This window comes from Nelusetta ayraudi, unplaced genomic scaffold, assembly GCF_046127955.1.
Source record: "Nelusetta ayraudi isolate G7.1 ecotype Tasmania unplaced genomic scaffold, CSIRO-AGI_Nayr_v1 ptg000006l, whole genome shotgun sequence".
Taxonomy (NCBI): domain Eukaryota; kingdom Metazoa; phylum Chordata; class Actinopteri; order Tetraodontiformes; family Monacanthidae; genus Nelusetta; species Nelusetta ayraudi.
Genome location: NW_027466056.1, coordinates 4,204,083 through 4,228,576, shown reverse-complemented (window position 1 = coordinate 4,228,576; position 24,494 = coordinate 4,204,083). Strand labels below are relative to the sequence as shown.

Here is a 24,494-nt window from a genome sequence, read left to right as displayed (position 1 = left end):
TCGACTCACGCCTCCCTTCTTTTTTTTTTATGTCATCAACCCCCCTCTCTCTTTCTCTCTCCCTCTCTCTCCCCAGACTCTCAAATTGAGGACGTCTTCCTTTCTGCCTTTTTTCCTCCGTTTTTTTTGGTCGGCACCGCCTCCATCCCTGTCTCGGCCTTCACCCCTCCGTCTCCCTGCTGCATTTTACGCACTCGGAGAGAGAGAGGGCGAGGGAGAGAGAGAGAGAGAGAGAATGAGGGAGAGCTCGGTCACGTCGGCTGGCTCCGCTCGTCCGCCAGTTCAACAGCGACACCCAGCGGCCCCTTTGAGGCGTGACACTCTTTACATAACCATTGTTGATGAGGTTTTCATCCCGAGCATCTGCTGCTATCTCTCCTCTCTCCCACTCGCTCATTAGGGGCTGCTGGTTTCTTTCTTTTTCTTTTTTTCAATATTTCTTTTTTATTATCATTATTGATGTCAGCGTGTATTAATGATGTATTGGATTTATTTGCCCGCCGTGATATGTTTAATTGATTGGACCAAGGCTCCCCCACCGTTCGGAGGAGGAGGAGGAGGCCGCCTGGGTCAGCAGGAGAGACAGCAACGAAAATTTCCATCTGTGAATAATGACAATAAATGAGGAGGCGGCGGAGCGGGAGCAGGGGGGGGGAAATCAAAACAAAGTGAGAGGAGCGAGTGATGATTGAAGAGACGTCAAGCCCCGAATGTCTGACAAACTTCCCAAGTTCTGAAAATGTTTTTTGCAAACTGCTCTGGGTGTTTGAACTGAGCGACCGAAGGGGGTTTGATTGATTTGCACTTGTTGATTCGACTCCTCGTCTGCTGCTGTTGAGCCCAATTATTCATTCATTCATTCATCTTCTTTACACGCTTATTCCCGAGCTCAGGGTCACAGGGGTCTGCTGGAGCCTATCCCAAGTCGCCAGTTCATCGCAGGGCCACACAGAGACAAACAACCATTCAAACTCACATGCACATGACCTACGGACAATTTAGAATGTTCAATTGACCTCACATGCATGTTTGTGGAGTGTGGGAGGAAGCCGGAGAACCCGGAGAGAACCCACGCAGACACAGGGAGAACATGCAAACTCCACACAGAAAGGTCCCAGGCCCGGAATCGAACCCACGACCTTCTAGCTGTGAGGCGGCAGCGCTAACCACTGCGCCACCGTGTCGCCCAGCCCAAGTATTTACGATGAAGAAGTCCACTAAAGATCTTATGTTTGCTTGCTAAATATATGAATACAAACTGGAGGCTTTTGTTGGCTCACCTAGTTTCCACTAATACGAGACATGTAGGACTCCTTATTTCTCCAATTACACAGAAAACACACATTTGCAGATAATTGTATTGGCCAAGGATGCTCTAACCGGCACCCATGTAGCTCACAGCCTTGAAATTCCGCACTTAATGTATAACAGGCGACCAGCGTCCTCTTCAGGAATTACTGTTGTAAAATCAAGTTTTCCAGGCAGGCTTTTCACACCCTAAACTGTGAACGTGAAAGGTGAAAAGCTGCGTTCAGTCGATTTTTCTTCCTGTCTCGTAATCAATTCTTGGCAATACTTTGGAACGGTCGTTCAGTTCACCGTTAAACGGTGCTGCGTGCGGAAGGAATGTGAATTTGCAGGATGAGCGACTGAGCGAAAAGAAAAAGAAAAAAAAATCTGCAATATCTTGTCTGCCACTGCCAACCATTCATCGTTACAGGAGCACTATCTAATGATGGCAATAAATGGTAAGAAAAGCAACACAAGGACAGGTTAACAGGCTGCCATGCCCCGGTGGTAGCCACACAAATATTATTTACAAAAAAGGCTCTTACGGACTCAAATAAATAAATAAACAACTAAAGCACTCCGAGGGCGCCCAAGCCGACACCTGATTAAAAATTACACGAAAGGTCTCGAGATAGATGTGAAGTCATCACTGGGTGTAATAGTAACGGAGCCCAGCCTGTGATATTGGACCAAAAAATGTAATTGCAATTCGAAGAATGCCAGCAGGGTGACCTGTGAGGAAGGAGCCAGCGCTCATATCTAGCGCTCTCATATAACGCTGCACGATCCCGAAGGCAGTATTCTGGTGAGTGATACGAGAGGAGGTATCAATTTGATACCAAGTGTGAGTAAGGACCAGGATCGGCGACACCATATAATGCTTCCTTTATTAAAGCAGACGCATCTTCATTTTGCATCGTCATAATCATTTCATGAGATGAGGAAAATCTTAACCCTGCCATAGTTTAAATGTGCTAACAAATGCATGCAAATGCGACATCTCCGTCCAAATTCAAAGTATTTACAATGACACTGGTACAGAAGTAGAATGAGAAATTCCACTTCTTAGAAAGAATCAAAAATGCATGCAATAGTCCTTTTAAAAAAATGTTTTGTCAGTGTTATTTTCTAAACTCTCGCTCGGCATTTCTGTGCCTTTGTCCAAATGTTCCATGGAGAAGAAATAGAAAGAGTCAGAGCGTCGCTGCCGTTTCTCTCTCGCTCACTCTACCTCCCTGCAAGGCGAATTGCAAACGGCAGCTGCCTCTGTCAACTTTTGTTCCACCTCTGGGTCCCAGAAACATCCAAACACTTGTTTACAACAGAAAATATTATTTCTTAGCAGGTGTTGGACACGACTGTCGGGGAATGCTGAAGACCGTTCGTCCAAACTGTGTGTCTGATTGTGAGGTTTTTTTTTTTCAGATGCTTGGTTTTATAGTTACCTGAATAGGAATTTATGCTGGTGGGGGGACAAGTCTGGACTGTCTGGATTGGCAACAGGCCCATCTAATCGCAAATGGATGCTAGGTCGATGTTTACGTGACTTCAACCATTGTGTGTTCATTGCATGGATGAATCCGGCACTGGGAAATAAAACATCCAAACGCCCTCACGTTGGCGCGAGACGCGCCTCGTTCTCCTTTCCAGTTTTGCGCCTTTGGCTATATTAAAAACGCCATTATTATCTTGTTTTCTTTTTTTCCTTCCATCTCGCTCGTTTGTTGTCGCTATAATTACGCCGACCGAGCGCAAGAGCAGTACATCAAAATGGTGCGGCGGCGTCGTAGGGTGAAAGAAATGATCTTCAACCGATTCGGGAAGTGGCTGGTGTGAGATGCTGCAAAATTTGGTATTGATTTGATGCCCAGTAAATACAGGGGCAGTATCGCCGACTCTTTGTAATTGAGGTAGATGTGTGATCAAAATTGCTAAATGGAAATGGATTTTCATGACCTTTCATTGTTTTCAAATTTTTTCCCCCCTCTGTGGATTAATGATTAGCTTCATCCAAGGACCAGAACGTGATAAATTGCAACTCTCTAATTCTTCAATTATAGCCATCAATACAAATACAATATTTAAATTAAAATTGCAAGTTGTGATGTTGTTAAATGATTGTCTATTAATATTGATACCAACTTTATCAATATTATGATTAATATGTCCTCCACGATCAGAAAGTGCACATAAAGGTGATATTTTATTTTAGAAATCTTTAGAAATTTATCAATATTTACTGCCAAAACATCACGATTGCTATTACTGCTATACATACTAAGATCCTAAATATCGATGTATCGCACCACCAGAGCCTGCAGCATTTTCTTAAAAAAGTTCTGCCAGATCGGCACCCCCGCTGTTCTCACTCATTTGCACTTCAGTGCACCCTCCCCAAAACTCTCCAGGCTGCAGCTCATCCAGCGACGCGCCACACGAGCAAGCATCGGGCACACGCTTTTGATGCGAGTGCCAATCTGAGATTGAAATGTTCCATCGCGGCCCTCTGCCTGGGTAATGCGCGCGGCGCTGCAGCACAGAGAGCGAGCGAGTGGAGAGATAAACCTCTGTGGGAAATCGCGGCAGCACCGTGATTTCCATACATTAGAGGCTCTTATAGGATTCCTGCTGAAATGACTAATGTCTGTCGTCTCTCTCAAAGGGCACGATAGGGTGGAGCGACAAAAAGGTAGATTCTCCGCATCGAACAAGCTCCACGAGCAGGCAGTTTGGGCTATCGAGAGGACTGCATTTTATTCATTTATTTATTAATTTGTTTGTTTGTATTATAAATCACAGGCCAATTTCTGCCCCGCAATTCACAATGAAGTTCAATTAACAGAGGCTCGTCTCAGCAGAGCGGAACTTGATGACATGCGAGTTTGAAATTGCAGCAGTGCCTGGTGAAAAAGCTTTCAAAGGGAGTTAAGGCCCGTATGAAAGACGGCACCCTCTGACGGTGTGATTTCGGGGCTCAGCCGCACGATCGGGAGCAGCGAGAGAGACCCGGCCGCTGAATTAGGTGCGCTTAGACGGCATTATTAAAGAACCGGTGGGTCAGCCCCGGGAGGCCATCGAGGAAATCCTGTTTGTTCACAGGACACAGGGGATAACGGCGGGCCAGGCAAGGCGCTGCAGTGGCGAAAATTAGATTAAAATAGAAAAGGTGAATCCTGAGCCACCCAAAGCCACTTGGGATTTATTTACGACCGCCTCGCCGTTATAAGAGCCAGTCTCCGCCTTAGCAGGCGTGACCTCCATTCCTTAAAAAAAATGATCCTCCAGCTGAAGGAAATCTGCTCGCCCCGGGCATCCGCAGGAACCTGCGTTTCCCTCACAAGTCATTACCAATCTGCTCCTTTCCCTCCACTTCCTCCCACACGCCAGGAGTGAGCCAGAGAAGACAGACATAGACAAAAAAAACTATTTGTGCATTAAAATATCCAAACCAAATCTAAACTAAAATAGTTAAAAATGTGTTAAATAGTAAAAAAGTTTAAACTTACATGAAGCCCACGATGTTGGTGTGCTTCCAGAACCGCTGGCCAGGAAGAGGAAATGCAAGTGCTGTGGTCTCTGCAGCAAAATGTGGCTGACTTCTGTGTTAATCACAGTTTGTCCATAATGAACACCATGTTCAAGCTCAAGGGTGTCCACTGGTGAACTTGGCATCAGGATGTCCTCTGCCATGGGTTGATGATCGACCGGTGTTGTTGCGTCATCCAACCTCTGCCCATGTGTCTTGGACACTCGGGTGAAGAGAGGGGCTGAGCTGTCAACTGATCACTACCTGGTGGTGAGTTGGATCTGTTGGCGAGGGAGGAGACCAGAAAGACTTGGAAGGCCCAAGCATATCGTGAGGGTCTGTTGGGAATGTCTGTGTGAGCCCTCTGTCGGTGCAGTCTTCAACTCCTACCTCCGGGAGAGCTTCTCCTAGATCCCAGGGTTGGTTGGAGACATTGAGTCCGAAAGGACCATGTTCTCCACCTCTATTGTCAACGCAGCTGCTCATAGCTGTGGTTGTAAGGTCTCTGGTGCCTGTCGCGGCGGCAACCCCCGAACCATGTGGTGGACACCGGAAGTAAGGGATGCTGTCAAGCTGAAGAAGGAGTCCTATCGAGCCATGTTGGCTCGTGGGACCCCGGAAGCAGCTGACGGGTACCGGCAGGCCATGCGTGCTGCCGCTCGGGCGGTAGTGGAGGCTAAAACTCGGGCCTGGGAAGAGTTTGGGGAGGTCATGGAGAAGAACTATTGGTCAGCCTCGAAGAACTATCGGTCAGCCTCGAAGAAGTTCTGGCAAACCGCTACCCAACCGTCAAATCGCCACCAACACTGTTTATAGTGCAGGTGCGGAGCTGTTGTCTTTGACTGAGGATGTTCTACGGCGGTGGAAGGAATACCTCTGTTCCTGTTGTGGCTGACATGTTCCTGTAACATCGCTTGGCGGTCGGGAACAGTGCCTCTGGATTGACAGCCCGGGGTGGTGGTTCCTCTTTTCAAGAAGGGGGACGAGAGGGTGTGCTCTAATTATAGAGGGATCACGCTCCTCAACCTCCCTCGTAAAGTCTACTCCAGGGTGCTGGAGAGGAGGACACAGCCGATAGTCAAACCTCGGATTCAGGAGGAACAATGGACCAACTCCACACTCTCCGGCAGGTGCTTGAGGGTTTGTGGGAGTTCGCTCAACCAGTCCACATGTGCTTTGTGGATTTGGAGCTGGTGTTCAACCATGTCCCTTGACCCATCTTGTGCGGAGTGCTCCAGAAGTATCGGGTCCGGGGCCCTCTGTTGAGGGCCGTTCAGCCCCAGTGTGGTCGGAGTAGGCGTCAGGTTCGCATTGCCGGCAGTAAATCAGACTTGTTCCCAGTGCATGTTGGATCCTGGCAGGGCTGCCCTTAGAAATTCTGTTCATGAAAATAATGAACAGATCCGTTGTCAATGTGCAGCCAGGTGCCAGAGGGGATCTGGTTTGGGAACCACATGAATGCGTCTCTGCTTTCTGCAGATGATGTGGTCATGCTGCCAGGACCTCCAAAGTGCACTGGGACGGTTTGCAGCTGAGTGTGAAGCGGCTGGGCTGGAATCAGCACCGACAAGTCCGAGGCCATGGTTCTCGACCGGAACAAGGTGGCTTGCCCTCTCCGAGTCAGTGGAGAGACCCTGCCTCAGGTGGAGAAATGCAGTGTCTGCAGTGATGCGGTTGCTGTACCAATTTGTCGTGGTGAATTAAGAGCTAAGCCGAAAGGCGAAGTTCTCAATTCACCAGTTGATCTACGTTCTCACCCTCACCCATGGTCATGAGCTTTGAGTAATGACCGAAAGAGCGAGATCACGGATACAAACGGCTGAAATGAGTTTCCTCCCTAAGGTGGCCGGGCGCACCCTTAGGGACAGGGTGAGGAGCTGGGTCACCCAGGAGGAGCTTGGAGTAGGTGAGCTGAGGTGGCTCGGGCATCTGTTTCGGATGCCTCCCTGAGACCCGGTCCCGGGTGGGAGTCCAGGCAAGTCCCACCCGGGACCGGGCCTCGAGGAAGACTCAGGACACGCTGAAGGGACTACGGCTCTTGGCTGGCCTGGGAATGCCTTGGGGTCCCGCCGGACGAGCTGGAGGAGGCGACCGGGGCCTGCAAAAAGTTGGAGTGCAAACACTCCAACTTTAACAGCAACTTTGTTCTTTTGACTTTCTCACTGCCCAGTTAGCCGGAGATTAAAATAAGAATTAAATAAGTAATTTAACTTAATTGTGTTCTGTTAATGACATCATTGCAGTCGCACTATCAAAACTTCCTGTCAGCAGATGTATAGAATAATTAAATATATAAATTATTTCACACACATATATACATATCTGTGACAAGTAAGTATTACATAGTGTCTTCACACATTTAAAAAAAATAAAAATAAAAACGCTCAACTTTTCTACCTTTGGCTCAGCGTGTGTGCAATGCAGGATGCTGGGTAGTGACCATTGGTTGTACGGTTCTTTTAGCGATGCTTTGTGGGACTACACAGTAAATACTGCTGTTCACTCAGGATTCGGACACCACTACAAAATGGCGTGTCCACTATTTAGCGCACTCCATAGTGAGTAGGGGGCGATTGCAAACACACAAACAAACCAACAAACTTTGACAATCACCTCGTGTGAATTTACCATTTTCTCGCTTTTTCCACGAAGGGCTAAGTGCAGGTCTAAGTGCTTACACTGGTAAGTGCAGAGCTAAAAGCAAGGATTCAAACGCTTTCACTGTCATGTACATAAATAACAGGTTATCATGCATGGCCAAATTACAAGCTCTCTTCCGATTGCCGTTGCGAGGCTGCTGAAAAACGCATTGCACAACTATACGCAAAGCGTGACTCATAGTCGCACTGAGAAAATGGGGTGAAATCACTAAATACCCTTGACGTTTGTGTGGCAGAGTGGAGTGGGGGGGGGGGGGCTGGAAATGACAAGGAGTGTGAAGACTGAGGCACTTTCACCTTATCGCATCTGCTCTCTGGTATCTCCAGGGGGCAGAATTGATTAAAAATATATCCATAAAGACACGTTTCTGCGTGTCTATGAAGCCCTTAAGCCCAACTGAGCATCTTATCTAAAACAAACCTGCAACAGTTTGTAGGCAACCTCAAAGGGGCACTCATGTTGGCCAATTCCTGCCCCCCCGCCCGCTTATTCTCCAAGGTGTTTTGCCATATTTTATTAGATGTCCTCCAAGTGTCTCAATAATTTCTGGGGGAAAAGTTTTACTTTGCTTGTGGACAGACTTTTTGGCTCAGAGTCAGGTGTATCCCGCTGCATTTTTGTCCTTTTCATTTTGTGGTTAACATTCACCTTCGACCATCGAGGGATTTGAACCACCAATCCCACAGTTATCTTTCCCTGCGGGAGACTCTAGAAACTTGACTTGTAGAAAATAACTAGAAACTGCAAGTCATTAGAAAAATTTGTGGTCTGACTGGGATGTAAAATATGACTCAGAATGATAAAGTGCCTGCAGAGTTCCTATTGGGAGGGAAAATAACAGGACAATCTTTTTATGTTTTTTTTTTTTTTTTGCCTGACTTTCCTTTTGCTGCTCAAGGTGCGAACAATGCCTTCAAAGTTGTTGAGATGCTTCACATGATTTGGAGATGTGTAATTGCAGAAAACAGTCTCGCTGAGAGGTGTGTGTGTGTGTGTGTGGGGGGGGGGGGGGGGGGTAATTTATCTGACAAACTAAAAGCAAAATGAAAGAAGCAAACCCCTGAGTAGGGTATATTGTGGTCTTTGCTGCTATCTTGTGGACATAATAAATGACTGCATCTATTTCTTTTTTTCATTTATTGATTTATATTACAGCAGCGTCAACACAAACATAAGCTAAGGTAAATGAGAGGTAGAAAGAGAGATACAAATTAAATCAAGATAAGAGAATTCGAACTCATTACGGTTTAAATTGTTAGCACTTATGCTTCTTTTGGAGAAATTAAAATTCAACAGGTTCCATTCACCTATCCCATGGTTTTTACTTTAGGGAACCTTCTCATGGCCCATTTAACTTGGGTGGTGAAAATGCGCAGCCGGCAAAAACTGCATTCACCGGCGTACAACAAAAAAATCAGGGGACAGGTGTGTCTTTGATATTTTAATGGCAACCACAAGAAAATGCCTCCTCTTAGGGTCGTAAAAGTACACAGAGGAAAAATAAAAAATACAACAACAAACCAAAAAAAATTCGGCAGTGGCTCGAGAGTGACAAACATAAAGAAAAGACAATCAAAATCCAATCCCCTCACACACTGCAGAATCAAACGCATTCCCATGAATAATACAAGAACATTGACTTACATTGGATGGATTACAGTCACTTGTGGAGATGCTTCATCTACTCGACACAGTCACCTTTAACTAAGATAGCAAAAACTTAGAGTCACGCTTAGCTCCCACGATTAGCCGTTTTTAGCAATTATACACGGGCTAACGCACACTCACTCATACACACGGCAACCTATACATTCACATTAAACGTTTCACCTCACCTCGTGATGACCATATTAGCTTTGCTTTACGGCTTTGCTTTACTGCTTTGCTTTACTGGCTTCGCTTTACTGTCACGACTCTCGTCTCTTTTTCTTGCTCGCGTATCTCAAAAAAACACAGAACAAAAAAACTCTGCAACACCCGGCGAACGGTAAACTGCCGCCTGGTGGTAGCTATCCACAACAACATAAAATAAAAAGAAGACCCAAGTGTTTACCACCCGGTTACAGAAAAAAATAAAAGTAAGTAACTAAAACATTAAAAAAAAAAAAAAAAAAAAAAAAAAAAATCTCTCCTCCTTGTATTTGAACGACTGAGGGTCAGTATATATATATATATATATATATATATATATATATATATATATATATATATATATATATATATATATATATACATATATATATATATATGTACATATACACGCAAACCCTTGGTTCACCTCTCTCCCCTGCCACATTTACCTTTCTGTTTGAGTCAATGACAATTTAAAACACACCATCACAGTCATGAAGCTGGAGCTCAAAACTTCATGGATACGAGTGAACTCTCTTGCACTGTGGGCTACCTGTCGCCTTGTGAAAATACAATCACAATCCCCTTCACATTAACCATCCTTTTTTTGGTGTGAGGGGTGTTGGAATTTAAATTTAAAATTCAACTTCATTCATCCATTTCTTCTGTCTGAAACGTCGTGTCTCTCTGGAGAAGCTTCAAGAAAGGAGAAGACGCAGTTAAACGTCATCACCCTCCAACTGGTGTAATCTCAAAAACGCCCACGAGATGTCAGCAAGAGACCATCAGTGGCAGCATTAGACAGGGTGTGTTTTTTGTTGTTTTATTTACCTACTGTACTCAGCAAACTCATGACAGTCAAAAGTGCTTTATGTTAAATTAAAATTGGCAAATGGTAATTAATCCATTTCCCATCGTGAGACTCAAACTCACAACTTTATCTACAAGATCTACAAGAAGGGCCAGAGTCGCCTCCACCTGCTGAGGAGTCTGAGGTCCTTCGGGGTCAGCAGGGTCCTTCTCCGGACTTTCTATGATACTGTGGTGGCCTCTGCAGTGTGCTACCTCATCATGTGCTGGGGGAGTGGAGTCACGGACAGGGACAGGAGGAAACTGGACAAACTGGCGAGGAGAGCCAGCTCTGTCCTGGACTGTCCTTTGGACTCCATCCAATAGGTGGTGGACAGAAGGTTGTTGGCCAAGCTGACATCCATCATGGACAACACCTCCCACCCCCTGCACCACACTGCGGAGAGCCTGAGCAGCTCCTTCAGCTCAAGACTGCTGCACCCTCAGTGCAAGAAGGAGCGCTACCGCAGGGCATTCCTGCCTGTAGCCATCAGGCCGTATAACTGCACTCAGTAAAATCCCTTCCACTGGGATACAACAAAATATACAAGAGCAGTACATTTATCACTTTTGCACATGTAAACAACTCAAGGGATTTGAACCACCAATCTCAGTGTCTTACATTTGCTCTCTTACATCCTGAGCTACTTGCTGACTCTGGACAATCTTTATTTGGCCCAGAACACTTTATTTTTTTGTGTGATGTAAAATAGATTGTTCCCATCATAGGACTGGAACCATTACCTCTTTGAATATCAGTCTGTTCTCTTACAAACTGAGCTATCTGTCAGCTCTTGCTTCTTTCTCCTGACACATGCATCTTTCCCTCGGAGCTGTTGACATTTAAAACACAACTTCTTCTGTCAGAAAGAACTGAGCCCACAACCTCATGGCTTAGAGTCTAAAGTCTTACACCCTGAGCTTTTGCCCAGTCTTGTCAAACTTCACATTCTTTTTGGTTGATGCAAGTTTGACAACTGTTTCCTTAAATACAGGATTTGAACCTTTGACTTCAAGAACATGAATCAGTTTTCTCCCTCACGGAGCTACTTGCAGCTGTTCTGTTATTTTTATTTTTATTGTTGGGCAATGAAAACATTTAAAAATCACACCACCACCCACTATTGGCTTCAAAATCAGACTCAGCTTTCTTGCATTGTGCGCTACCTGCGGCCTCCTGGACCACATCTCCTCTTGCATGTAACCTTTTGTTTTGGTCTCTCGACAGTCTCCTCCCACCGCAGGCCAAATGTATGTGCAACATTATCAGCGTCGCTGTCATGCGAGCTCCTTTATCAGCCGAAGCGGCACACTCCTCCCCGCCGTCCCTTCTCTTCCCCGCAACTGAGGCACAACAAACACCTTTAAACCCGACCTGCCAGATGAGCATCGCTGCAAAGAAAAGCAGTGGTAGAGAAAATTGACAATGGGCCGCTGCCACAGGTGCGTCAAGGGAAAGACTATTAATCCACTGGCTGTGCTCATTGCTGGGCTATTAATAGGCCCCGCGCCCTATTATTCCCAGACAGTGCTGTGGATTAATGGGAGACCAGGATTAATATGGCTATATTCATCCTCAGGGGTTGAAATGGTGGGTGTCTGCATTCTGCCTGTCTGATCATTGTGTCTGCCTTGCTGCCTCATTACTCCAATGAAAACAAGGTTGTTATTAGAGGGAGCGACTCGGGTTCCCCAGTGCAACTCACCCGAGTGGAGCAACTTTGCGTGATTGATTCAATTTGAAAAAGAAAACACTCTCGGTCTTTAGCCCCCCGTTTACGACCTCCTGCTTAAACAATGTTCTCTGGTGCAGCTTAGTGGCAAACACACACAAGTTGTTTTTTCTTCCTTGAAATGATGTATTCCTCAGTGGGGTTTGGTCTGGTGAGCTGCAGGCTCTCTCCTCCCTCCTCCGCTCCCCTCCCATCTCCCGCCCCCTCCTCACCCTTCACTTACTCTCGCCGCAGCGCTGGAATGACGGACGCGCCGAGGAACGCCGGAGCGGAACGCAGGCGAGACCCCGTTAGTTCCACGTTCTTTTTTGTTTATTCCTTTGCTTGTTTGTTTGTTTTTTGCGCCGCCAAATGCGACACGTTCACAGGACGCCTACCGGCCAGCCTCCACTCGCGGGTCCCCCCCACTCGGTAGATGGGCAGAAGGTCTCGGTGCTGGACTTGGCTCGGCGCTGAGGTGAGCTGAGGCGAGACCCCGGCGACATGTCCGCGGCTCAGGGTCTCCTCAGCAGCGTTTTCTCCTGCTCCTCCCCCGCGTCCAAAGCCATCGCCAAGCGGAGGCTGCGCCAGACCCGCAGCCTGGACCCCGCCATCATAAGGCATTGTGGAGCGGACGGCGCCTCAGATGCAGGTGCGTCCCCGGAGCGTACGGCCGCGAGAGCTGCGTTACGCTCCAGGTTCCCGGCCCTTTCGGAGCCCATGGCGCCGTCGCTCTCGTCCCCGTCCATCCCCCTGGACGTGTCGCCGTGCTCGCACTTCAGCTTCGACTACGACGCGGCCAAGTTCGCTCACAAACGGAATACCGCCGGGGACCTGGCCTTCCCGCCCAGGGGCGCCTCCGGAAGCACCGGCGCGCTCTTCTCGCCGCGGAGGTGGCTGCAGAGGAAGCTACAGCCGTGCAGCTCCCCGCCGTACGCGGAGTGGAAATCAGAGGTGGGTTTTTGTTTTCACTTTAAGAAAAGAAAAAAAAAAAAGAAGAAAAATCCGAATCACTCTCAACTTCCATGCAACTTTTATTTGTTCCTCAAACTTCTGGGCACGGGTCCTCAAAACTTCCCCTCCATAAGATTTGATGATGTGGTTTGTTTTTGTGTTGTTTTTTTTTTGGGGGGGAGGCCTCCTCTCAGCCCCCCAATGGCAAGGTGATTTACAATCATCTGGGAGTGTTGCTGTTGACCCACCACTGACCTTCACCTGGAAGCCGTCCAGAATCAAACAGGCATGCCGCAACGGGCTGCCTGAGAGCATTGTGGGTAATTAGCGTTGGGGAGGGGGAGTTGCTCTCCCACCTGGACTCCTTTCAAACCCTCTCGGGTCGGAATAACTCCTTTCAAGCTGGCCGCCATCCAAAAAACGAGGCACGCCGGCGAGCAACGGAAAACTTCATCGGGGCAACTGGCTCCCAGCAGGGGGCGCCGCCGCCTGGCGCCGTTCCACCTGCTTCTGAGGACAAGCTCGGCGTTTACGAGTTTTCTCACAACTTCCAGCGACCCCGAGGGGTCATGCGGCCGACCGGCCAACCAAACGGCTCCCTCGGGTGCTCGCATCCGCATCCTCGCTCGCTCTTCTCCCCTCTGTCCCCCTCCTAGCAAGATTTTCTGTTTTCAGGAGCCACTGGGGGATCGGCACCAGGCTTGTCAGCGCCATTAACAGCATTACTGCACCTCAGAACAAAACAAAATATATATATATATATATATAGTCTCTCAATATATATATATATATATATATATATACACATTGACAAAGAGAGAGAGAGAGAGAGAGAGAGAGAGAAAAGATTTTCACGTTACTTTTAAGAAAACAAAAATGTTTTATAACTTGCATTCATAACTTACATGTGTGACAGTGGCGGTCCTGTCACTATGCCTCCAATTGATGATGCGCCCTCGCTACTTGGCCGAATGGTTAAGCTCACATGGCTATTACTCAGGAGTCTGGGGTTCGAAGCCCGTCTGGGCCCTCTGCGCCTTGCCACACATGCACTGCATTACACAAACCAAATTGAGAACAAGCAGCTGAGAATAAAGTTGAAAATTGAAAAAAGGTTTTGATTCCATGAAGAAAAACAAAAGGCTGTGTTCACCAAGCCTCGTGATGCTGCTCCACAAGACAGCTTTTCACTTGGACGAGAAATATTGCCATGATTTAGGGCGTATTCACACCAGGAAAGTCCTTTAGTTCGCTTTGTTTTTGGTCCGGACCAAAATACAATGCATCTTTTTTGGTTTGGTGCAGTTCCTTTTCACATTGCAATTTTCACAAGAGTCCCAGGATTTGACAACAAACCCACATGTCTGCAAAGATCGATCAGTCATTGGACAAAATGGTCCGGGGCGGGGTAACACGGTAAAATACGCAAAGTAAACAATCATGGATCTCCTGCGTGCTGCACTCGTGCTCAGAGTGATTTTTATTTCCCGGACAGTTAGGAGCATTTGCAGGAAATTTGGAGCATCAGAGGCTTTTGATGCAACGTGGATTTTATGAGGAGAGGTTTACCATTTTGCGACATTAAAGACGCAAGAACCGTCTCCTCATTGCTCCACGTTGAACCACGACTCGTGTTAGCCTGACGGTCCGACAACGTGCTACTAAACTTTCTACTATGCTAACCAAAACATTATTTCCCATAATGGTTGTGGCTACGGAAGCCTGTGACGTGTAAAAAGGTGTGTGATTTCAGAACTGGTTCGAGCCACGGTGCGGTCGATCTCACACATCAACCGAACCGCACCATGGGTCGTTAGGAAGCGAACCGAGACCGCCTCTCCCTCTCCGGCGAGGTCTCGGACCGGCTCTTTGCTCCGCACCAGAGTTCGCTGGTTTGTATTCACACCAACCCAAAAGGTCCGCATCAGGAACTTTTTTGATTTAGTCCGAACCAAACAGGGCAGGTGTGAATACGCCCTTAATCTCATCGCACCCTTACTCTTTCTTTGGGGGGAGTGAAGTCCACACAAAAAGACTGAGCTGCAAATTCATAGATGGTTTAAGTTGCCATCGAACGCCACAGGGAGCGCAAAAAGTCAGATCTCTTGTCCAATCATGCGAGAGGCACACCGTTTGTGTGCGATTTCTTGAGGCGGCCAATCAGCCTGGACTGTACCCTTGTCCCCCTTTTTTCTCAGCCCCTTTTGTTTTACGAGCTGGATGCTGGGTTTAAATTTGTATGTTATGTATGTTTCGCCAGCCTGGTGCGAGAAAATGAGGCCGCTGGGGAAATTTAAATGAACAGAGTCCAGCCAGACGCACTGAGAAAGCAGCCAGCCCCCCAACCCCCCCCCCCCCCCTCCAATAAAAACCCCTCAAGCCCCTTTAATGACATAATCACACTGGCTGACCACAATGTTAAAAACAATCAAGCCAGTGTTTATGCACAATTGAGTTTTGCTAAGTTCATTTCATCTATTTAATGACGCATCTCAGAGGTGTATTAAGTCACTTGCAGGCGTGGCCACTTGCAGATTAGCTCCCCTGCTTTGCCTTTTTATGGAGGATGCAAAGACAGAAAGAGAAAAAAAAAGAAAGGAGAAGCACGTGGCGATGCAACAGTTTACAAAGGAAAGCTGCGTCTGACGTTTTTACTGGCCACGGTCGCCTGACAGACTCTGGACTCGGTTGGTCGCATCGACACGCGTTCCTGCAACGTTGCGTGAAACTGAGATTTTCTTTTATTTTACGAGAAGGCTGGCAAAGGGGAATTTTTCATTGGAAAAAGGCGCACGTGTGGCGCCTCTGGGAAAAAGGGAAACAGCGCAGTCCAGAGTTGTTTATGGGGGCGCCAGAGTGTTGACATTGCGCGGGCTATTTTTAGAAGCACTCACGCTAACGTTTCAAAAAAAGGGGGAGTCTGCCCCCCACATCACCCAGAATGATAGATGGCGGCAGATCTGAAAGGGATTCGGCGTCGGGAGGCTGAGCTTCTTCCTGAGCACTGTAAAACTGCAACATTACATAAGTTCACTGGAGTGTGTATCACGTTTGAAGGAAATGCACTGATATTGCAAATGTGAAAGAGACACTGCTTATTAGCTGGACAAATGAGTGCAAAAAAACCCCCCAAGATTTCTTTTTTTTTTTTTGACTTGGTAATCAAGCAGCAATTGATGAAGTTCGTTTTAACGTCCCCAATGGATGCCCCAAATAAGGGCAAAAAAATATCCTCAAATTTAACTGTATTATGCTTATGCTACTAGGTGTTAGCATTCCAAACGATCCTGTGCGCAGTCAGGTTTATTTATCATTCCCGAGACGTGCCGACATCAGAGAGCCTTGAGTTTTTCCACTGCAATACTTTGAGCAGCTCTGCTGTTTGCTTACCAAGATCCCCCCGGGTTTGTTTTACTACGCCACGCTCGTGCTAGCCCCATGCTAGCCCTGCTGCTCAGCCACCAGTCCTTCACCGCTTGCTGGTCCACTGTGACTCCCAAGGAGATTACAGGCTGATTTGAAGAAATCCCGTCTAATCAACTTGCACTTCTCGGTTTAATACTTACTTATTGCTAAAAGCCTGCAAAACTGACAACAATCCCTGCGTGGAATTTGCTGATTAGTGAAGATAATCGTGTTAGCACGCAAGCGATAGAACTGAGAGGTGGATTTCATTTTTTCTCAGACACACCCATTTACATATGAGCTAGCGTCGTTTACTGGCCACTTGCTCTTGTATTTCCGCTCGCCACTGAATTAGTTTAGCTGTCAAACTTTAAACCGGTGACATGCTGCCACATGACTTTTAAGCTAACACCTGGTTTGCTGTTATCACATTGTTTTTGCTGGAATTGCTAACGACACGTCCACTTCACTTCCCTGGTTGTCTTCTTCTTCGAGGACAGACTAAACCTGTTTTCAGATTGCGCCATCGCTATTGCTAGCTACCATCTTCCTCGGCAGTTTTCATATTTTTGACCACTCGATCTACTCGGTAAATTTCAGCATGCGGAGCGCTTTACACGGGTTCCAGGACTTTTAACGAGCCATAACAGATCTTCTCGCCACACGGGGGGTGAAAAGTCAACACGGCAAGGACAACATCTGATGTTTTGAGGAGGGCCGTCGACGAGGCCTCGGAGATGTTTCCTTTAAAGGGAACACTCACGACGGTCTCCAGCGGTAACAATTACACACAGCCATCACCGGGAGCTCTAAATCTTCCCAGGACAGTTTGTTGGCATATGGGGTACGGTTTCTTTCACAACACTCATTTGATATATTTTGATGTATTCTTCCACACGGAATGCAAAGTATTTTTTTTTCTTCTCCTGCCTGTGTTGCTAGCTGACTCATGCTGTGAAAACATTTTTCTAAGCCGAGCGCGAGACGTTTCATTTATCAACACTCACGCTTTTCAACTCCTGGCTCCAGAATCTCTCATTTCTTCTTTTTGGCACGGACTGCTGTGCGATGAGGCCAAAATGTACGCTGTGTGCGCCGTTGTTTATTCCAGAAGTTGTGTAGTTCTGTGGCGTTGACACAGGTCAGGGCACTTTGCCAGGAGGAGCAGCAACAACAACGACACATGGTCTGAAATGTCTTTTTTGCGTTTTGATTAATTCTCTCTGCGTCGCTATGCATGAGGAAGTGCACACTACAAATGGATGAGAGGCTGGCTAACTAGCTCATCCCGGCCAGTTAACCTTACAGCTCGGTCGGGACGGATGCTGTTAATGTTTAATGTTGATTAGCACTGACAGATGTTCAATTTGATGACAAGATAGTTAATTGATAGATAGATAGATTAATTGTTAACCAATAAAAAAAGGAACTCCACGGCGTGTCCCCTCTGAACGTTTTTAAAGTGTCACGGGGGATTTGTATTGTCATTGTTGTGTAAAGATTTTGTAAATATTCCACTAGGGAACAGGTTGTTTGACTGGAAATAACAATAAATTTGATTAGGCAAAGCAGGGAGGCAGGAGGAATTATTTCATTTCTAACTGCTGGCATTTGTGTAAATAAAACGTGGAGATGCGAGCGTCGGTTCGCTTCTATTTTCCTTGGCGGCAGAGAGCCTTGAACTCGTGAACCTTACAGCTATCTGGGTTTTTTTTTCTGTTTTCTTTTTTGGCCTCTCCTCCTCGATTTCCTCCCTCCCTCCGTTCCCTCGAGTTGGCCGAAGCGAATCACTGATTGGCTTGACATCTCTGGAATTCATCTTCTGCAACAGCAACTACATCACGGTGAAGGCAAACAAACTGGGAAGGTGGTTGGAGTGAGTGCAAAGCCTCCTGGACCACGATCAGAAAGTGAAGCGCAGCGTGTCACCGACAAGAGAGTCGTGTCAAAACACCGAGAGTGTGATGGATTGTAGGCTGACCTGACTGACCTGGGTGTCAGAGTCTGATCGGTCGGAGCTGCCCAGAGTCTCAGAGCTGCAAAGCCACCAAAAGTTTGGTTGAGATTCCGGAACAACGTCTTGTTATCAAGCCAATGGGACGAATTGATGGTGTGTTGGAACAGAGAAAACTATTTTCTGGCTGCTCGTGCCCGTGGACGCATCCTGTAAGAGCTCCACAGCGGTCCACAACAAATCCTTTCGGTTGCGCCTGGATAAAAAAATGCTTGGCAGTTGCGTAATCCATCACTCCATTGTTTGCAGTTTGTCTGCAGACTCTCACAGGTGCTCAGAAAGGGAGTTGTAAGTGTTTCAAGGCCCAGAGAACACAACCAACCAGTGAAAGATGGACTGCTAATAGACTGCAGGCATTGGTTTACAAGACAAAAAAAAAAAAAACTGCTTTCAATGGGACTGGATGTCACAGTCAGTACGCGGGGGTGTGGTGCATGTGCACCCGCATTGTCTGAGTCGACTAAGGCGTGTACATGACAGAGAAATTTGAATTCTAATCGTATTATCCGGGCGCCTCAATCAGAGTTCTCTGATTCCAATCAAAGTTCTCCAACTCCGGCCTTAGTCGGATTAACGTGTTTACATGCACTTCAGTTGCTCAGTTGTTCAGTTGATCATAATCGGACCCAGGCCATAATTTGGTTTTCTCGAGTGTCATGTGAACGTACCCATTCACAACTAGATGATATGCTGGGCCAGGAGGAAGAGGGAGGTAGGGGGGCAGCGGTGTGGAGAGAGGCGGTAGGGTAGGAGGGGGAGGTGCACTTTTAACTCGGGGAACGGAGCCATGACACAGTTTTTCGATGGACGAACCACATGACGGCGTGATCATTTGGCTACCAGTAATCTTGCGTTGTACTTTGGGAGGTTCTTTTTTTTTGTCCACCCCCGACCATCCTCATTGTACAACAAAGAGGCAAAAAAAAAATGGAGGGGGAGCAGTTTTTGAAATGGAGACAGCGGAAAAGTAAACATTAATTTCCGCTGCCAGAATCTCTCTGTCTGGTGCAGATTAAGCCTCGCCACCAGCAAGGGAGCAGTGGTGTTGGGTTACTCGCATCACTGCGTGTGTGTGACGGTGTGTGCGAGTTTACGTGCACGTGTGTGTGTGTTCATGTGTGTATGTGTGAGCCCGCTGATGTCCACTTGCAATATTGTTTGTCATTGGCCAGAGGGAACAAGGGGAAAAAGCCGATCCCCTCACTCTCAGTTTAGCATTTTTCGTCTCCATGTATCCTGGTCTTTCTACCGTGCTAATCTGTTGGCTTCCCTCTAAAAAAAGATGATGAGATATCCAAAGGGAACTTGTGGGTTTGTTCATATTCTGCGCTGCTAAAAAAAAAGAAAAAGAAAAAAAAAAGCCCTAAAAATCAATAAATGAATGAATAAAATATAAGCTTAGAGAGAACAAACACAAATAACTTTACTTTTGATTCGGGCCAGAACTCTGAGATAAATCTCGCTCTGCAACATGTAGATAAGATTCATTTGTCTCCTACTGTTGGGTAACACATTTGGACCCCCTGGCGTCGCACTTTACCTTCGTGGATGCTTATCAGTGGAGGAAACAGCTTTGCGTTGCGTTGCGTTGCGTTCAGTGAGGATTAATCATGCACATTTGGGATTTAGGTCAACCCCGGCAGCTAAGCTCACACAAATTAATACCTGTGAAGTTTTACGCCCACTTTTTGCATTTACACATGCGTTCCCAGCCCCTGATTTATCAACAACATGCAGATTAAAAAAAAAAATAATAAGACAGCAGGCCATGTCGCTCCTCTCAGTGGGAGATAATTCCAAAACCTCAGACCTGTTGAGACCCCGGGTGACGGCGGCTAAGCCCCTCTACCCAAGCCCCACGCCCCCGTTGATCAAATATGGACTGCGCTGATAGCGCTTTTCCAGCACCTTCACGGTCCCCCAAAGTGCTTTACAAAGGCCTCTCATTCACACATTCATACACCAATGGCTGCTGCCATGCAAGGCGCTGCCGAGCCCCATTGGGAACAATTTAGTGTTAAGTGTCTTGCCCAAGGACATAATGACGGACTGCAGTGGGATTTGAACCACCAACCTTTCGGTCATTGGACAACCTGCTCTACCTCCTGAGCCGCAGTCTCCCATTTAGCTTGTTAGCTTTGTAGCAGTTGCTCGTTTGGACCTTCTGAGTCGTAGCGAATGTGCAAATATTCATCCGCAGCCTTTGAAGAAGTGCGTGACGTTGACAAATTGCAGCTAACGCCTCCTCGGTAGACTAACGTTAAAGTTCGCCGGCTAAAGAAAGTCATGTATGGTTATTTATTTTTTTATTTTATTTTTTTATGAAAGCATTTCCTGCCGGGCCGCCCCAACCTTCAGCGCTATGACTGTACAAACCATAAAGCACAATATTTTCCCAGGGAGAAAGCTGCTTTTTTTAAAAAAAAAAAAAAACAATCAAAAAACAAAACACCACCCGACAGCATTCCCGCGAATACTGGCCTCAGCCCTCGACGTCTTCCTCTGACATACAGAGTTCCTGCAGTGGCGGGTGACAAAGAGCAGACTGGCTCAACGCCGGAATGCTTGCGTGTTTTCCGAACCAACGATGCCGTCCGTCCTCCCTCTCTGGCGGGAACTCCCTCTGAAAACAACTCCTGTTGTTGGTTGCAAGGGGTGCTGGGGGGAAAGGGTCGGGCGGGTCAGCAGAATGTAGGTGGTTAGTAATGACATCACCCCCCGGCGGCTGGGGAGGGGATTGCGCGCTACAGTGACACACTGCGCTGTCTAATGGTTCCACCTTGATTCTTTGACATCTGTTTGGCATCAGCGAGCCTCAAAAAAGACTCCAGATCCCCGGCAGGGCCTCTTTTTCCTCCTCTTCTTCCTTTATTATTATTTTTTGTGTGTGTGGACCTGCCTGTCAAGTCGCAGGGTCTCTTGAAAGCCAAAATAAAACTCTCCCCCCACCCCCCCAAAAAAATGGCTTGCCAGTGGTGTTGTGCAGAAGCAAAGCAGAGAAGTAAGACGGCGAGCGTTCGTGGAGAGCAGTCGTGGCTATTTTTAGAAAAAGCTTTTGCGCGCCGCTGCTAGCGGAGGAGCGCTGTGTGTGTGTGTGTGTGGGTTCAGGAGAGTGCAGACCATTTGTTAGCCACCAAAGCCGTGGAATCATCTGGCTGAGAGAGAGAGAGAGAGAGAGAGAGAGAGAGAGAGAGAGAGAGAGAGAGAGAGAGAGAGAGAGAGAATGCCAGGGATCAGCTCAGAGGGATTTCACCACCATCTGGTGGCCGTTTTTGAGATTACACACACAGGGAAACGGGCCTTCAGGGTTCTTTGGCATTTCTTTAGGGCGCTTTGACCTTTCGCTGTTTTTAAACCTTAATGACTTTGTTTTGGACTGGATGGTTGACTTTTAAATTTGCTTTCTCAAACTGTTTTTACTATGGAATTCGCTATAAATGAAATTAGAGTCGAGTTAAACGAATTCAGTCACACCTCAAAGGGACTGACCCCTTAGGCAGCAGAGGCCAGCATATGCAAATGTGTTCCCTGCGGTAAAAACAAATCTGGGATGTCAAAATGGCCTGCAGGGGGCGTGAGCCAGCTTGAAATGGTTTCTGAGTGCACAGGACACCAAACAAGTTGCTCCTGTGGAGGGCTGTTAAAGGGCCAATACGTATGACTTTTGATATTTTTTTGCAGCGAGCAGTGTGGATTTTCCCCACAGTATCCCCGCCCTCAGCCCCGCCCCCCGGCCCCTCCCCTCTGTGTTTAAACCTCTAAAAACTTCTGGCGAGCGCCGCCAATGTTATCATTAGGTGTTTCCAAAGTATTTTCATAAAAGGTCTCCAGTGGAGCTGTTTGTGCTGTCACCAGCACACACACACACACACACACACACACACACACACACACACACACACACACACACACACACACACACACACACACACACACACACACACACACACACACACAACACGCCTTGATGCAAACATAACAATGTGTGTTTGGGTCGTTCCAGCAGGGCAACAGCGTCACTTCCAAGCAGAGATCATGTTCCTCTCCTGCAGAGCACCTTCCCAGAACATTAAAGTGTGTGTGCGTAAGTGTTGTTGGTGATATTAGATTCGGACTTGTCCTCCCTGTCATTCCAATGAGGGGTGAGGGGGGTGGTTTATGCTTCAGGAAGGATCAGATTCCTTAAACAAGCCAAAACCAGGAAGCTGCTTCTGCTGCTCCCGCGCATAAATAAATCCATTTTGGGCTTTTCTTCTGCCACACACACACACACACACACACACACACACACACACACACACACACACACACACACACACACACACACACACACACACACACACACACACACACACACACCTCTCCAAGCACCTGGAGCCCAAGTAGGTCTTTCCTGGAAAGAAGTTCCGCCCGTGCAGGAAGTTACGCGTTGGCCTTACGTTTCCTGCAGCACCACCCTTGGTGCATGTTTTGTTTTTTTGTTTTTATTGTGAATAAACAGTTCAGGAGGTCAACATGGCTTAAGAACAGCGCAGAGGAATGTCTTTGCTTTATTTTGAGTCTTTGAGAGCTTCCAGGGGAGACAGAGGCCCGAAAATAAGCATTCAGGACTTGGACAACTTTTTTTTTTCCCAGTGCTGATGCTTCTGCAGGGTCAGCGGTGGCCACACCTCCAGCCAGGTGTTGGCTCCGCCCTCTGAGACAGCCCCCTTTCTGTCCCTTCGCAAAGGTATTTGTGCGAGACAGCAGAGGAGAGAGTCGGGAGATGAGGGATGGGCTTTAAAATCAGGAAAACACACATGCACACACGCAGACACACACACACGCACACCTGGGCCGCATTAGTTGTGGTTAGTGGGGAGGCTGCGTGTTAATGGAGATTTAATAGGCTCTGAAATTACTCACCGCAGCACTGTGTGTGTGCGTGTGTGTCTGTGTGCATGTGGCAACACTGGGCACCAGATTCTCTCTGTCACGTAATGCAGTGTAACACCGTGCAACGCCTAGTACCAAATAGATGTATATTTATATCCATGACCGTTCAAAAGTGTGGGGTCTCTAGACTCATTTCTGCATTGAGCTCCAATACAACTAGTTTTCTGAAATAATAATCTTGAATACTCTGCGTACATTTTGTAAAAAAACAAAAACATACAAAGACATTTCCAGTGACTTATTAATATCAGGCTGGGACTCAGGGCAGGACTCAGACGCAGAGGGTAGGGAGAGGCAAAGATATTTATTGAACCCAACACGCGATACACCTCTAGGTCAAGTGATAAAATAACCAGGCTGTGAAACTCCTAGAGTAACTAATCTATGAAAACAAGGGATAAACTATAAATCACTCCAAAGGAGGAAAACGGGGGCAAGCTACATATAACTTAAGGATAAACCTAGACTAAAACAGATCGAAACCAAAAGCGCTCACTGGGAGGAATGCAAAAGGGCTAATAAGGTAGACACGAAAAATCACTCTCTAAGAGGGGCTGAATAACAGAATCTCCGAAACAATTAACAAAACTTTGACTAAGAACAAAAATTTATCAAGAACGAACCAAAAAAAACCCCAGCTTACTGGGAGTTTTTCTTCGGCTGTGGCAGGGCACTAGACGTGACAAGACACTCTGGCACAAGACAAGGGCGACACAGACTATTTAAACACATGAGGTGATGCGGCACAGGTGGAGACAATGGGTAATTGGGTCAGACGCACAGGTGGCACATGAGGAGGGGGAAGTGATCGCAGTGTGACAATTAAGAATGATTGAGAGAATTCCAAGTGTCCAAAATTCTGTGTGAACAGCCTTGAAGTAGGCTGTTTAAAAGAGCTTAAATATAAACCATGATGCTTTTCTTGAACTAGTAACGGTCTGAGAGCAGTAGTTTGATTATATATACATATATATATATGTATACACACACACACATATATATATATGTATAACAAAAAAGACAAAAACCAGGCCGCTGGATTTTCATCTGTTGCCGCGGCGACTGCTCAGTGACGTAAACAGTGGGCCAAGCACACAAGAGTGAACAAAGGGAGAGAGAGAGAGAGAGAGAGACATCATCCCTACGAGCTGGTTTATACGTTCAAAGGCCTCTGACGCAGTTGCTGCGAGTTCCCTGAAGTGGAGGAGAACAAATCACAAGCACATGCAGCGAGACTTGGAGGGTAGAAATTAGAAGAAGAAGAGAGAAACCAGAGCTGCTGGTGCTGAAACGGCCG

At 47.0% G+C, this 24,494-nt stretch overlaps 1 protein-coding gene across 2 annotated transcripts in view; it reads left to right on the top strand.

Moving 5' to 3' along the window:
• The first annotated feature begins 12,264 nt into the window (after window positions 1–12,264).
• The window catches only part of LOC142881824 (rho GTPase-activating protein 6-like), a 45,590-nt gene continuing 33,360 nt past the window's right edge, over window positions 12,265–24,494 (top strand). The window contains exon 1 of one of the 2 annotated variants that reach the window (XM_076016179.1): window positions 12,265–12,843. In XM_076016179.1, coding sequence (XP_075872294.1) covers window positions 12,394–12,843 — 450 coding nt within the window. In that variant the 5' untranslated portion in view covers window positions 12,265–12,393. The remainder of the gene's footprint in view (window positions 12,844–24,494) is intronic. The other variant, XM_076016159.1, reaches the window with a different exon arrangement.